The sequence below is a fragment of the Penaeus monodon genome, chromosome 24, assembly GCF_015228065.2.
Source record: "Penaeus monodon isolate SGIC_2016 chromosome 24, NSTDA_Pmon_1, whole genome shotgun sequence".
Classification (NCBI taxonomy): Eukaryota; Metazoa; Arthropoda; class Malacostraca; order Decapoda; family Penaeidae; genus Penaeus; species Penaeus monodon.
The window spans coordinates 4,587,982-4,588,420 of record NC_051409.1 but is presented as its reverse complement, the minus strand read 5'-3'; the positions used below and the strand labels follow the sequence as shown (position 1 = coordinate 4,588,420).

Sequence of the window (439 nt, the reverse complement as noted above, 5' to 3'; positions counted from 1 at the left end):
TATTGAGCTTATTCTTTATTCTTTATAACCCGGCGTGAACCAAACACCCAGCCAACTCAACACAATGCAACAACACCGCAACAACACCCGTACTTAACGAGGTAGTCGGCCCAGGGTCGCCACATCTCCCGGATCAGCTGACCGGACTCGTTGTGTTTACCATTGGTCTTCATCCACGTGGGAGGAGACCAGGGGGACCCCAAAACCCTCAGGGGACGTTCGCTCAGCTCCTGGGCACGACGAAGCTGAGGAATCTGAAGGGGGAAGGAGGGTAGTGGCCTTCGTCAGGAGGGTCGTGAGTAGGGGAAAAAGTGGTAGTTTGGGTGTAGTTAAGATATTAATGATGTAAATGCAATGATCGTGGAGATAGCTAATGGAATATAGCGGCAGAGACAATATGGTAATAAGGAGAGTTAGAAGTGGTGCGATGCAGAATGGG

At 50.3% G+C, this 439-nt stretch overlaps 1 protein-coding gene and 1 long non-coding RNA gene across 2 annotated transcripts in view; one reads left to right on the top strand and one right to left on the bottom strand.

The window, feature by feature from the left end:
• The window catches only part of LOC119588487, a 69,297-nt gene that overhangs the window by 18,967 nt on the left and 49,891 nt on the right, over positions 1-439 (top strand). The gene's annotated exons all lie outside the window — the stretch shown is intronic.
• LOC119588486 (lysosomal acid glucosylceramidase-like) overlaps positions 1-439 on the bottom strand; it is a gene marked incomplete at its 3' end in the record, with an annotated part of 75,173 nt that overhangs the window by 64,191 nt on the left and 10,543 nt on the right. Inside the window, 1 exon segment of the mRNA XM_037937133.1 lies at positions 94-254. Coding sequence (XP_037793061.1) covers positions 94-254 — 161 coding nt within the window.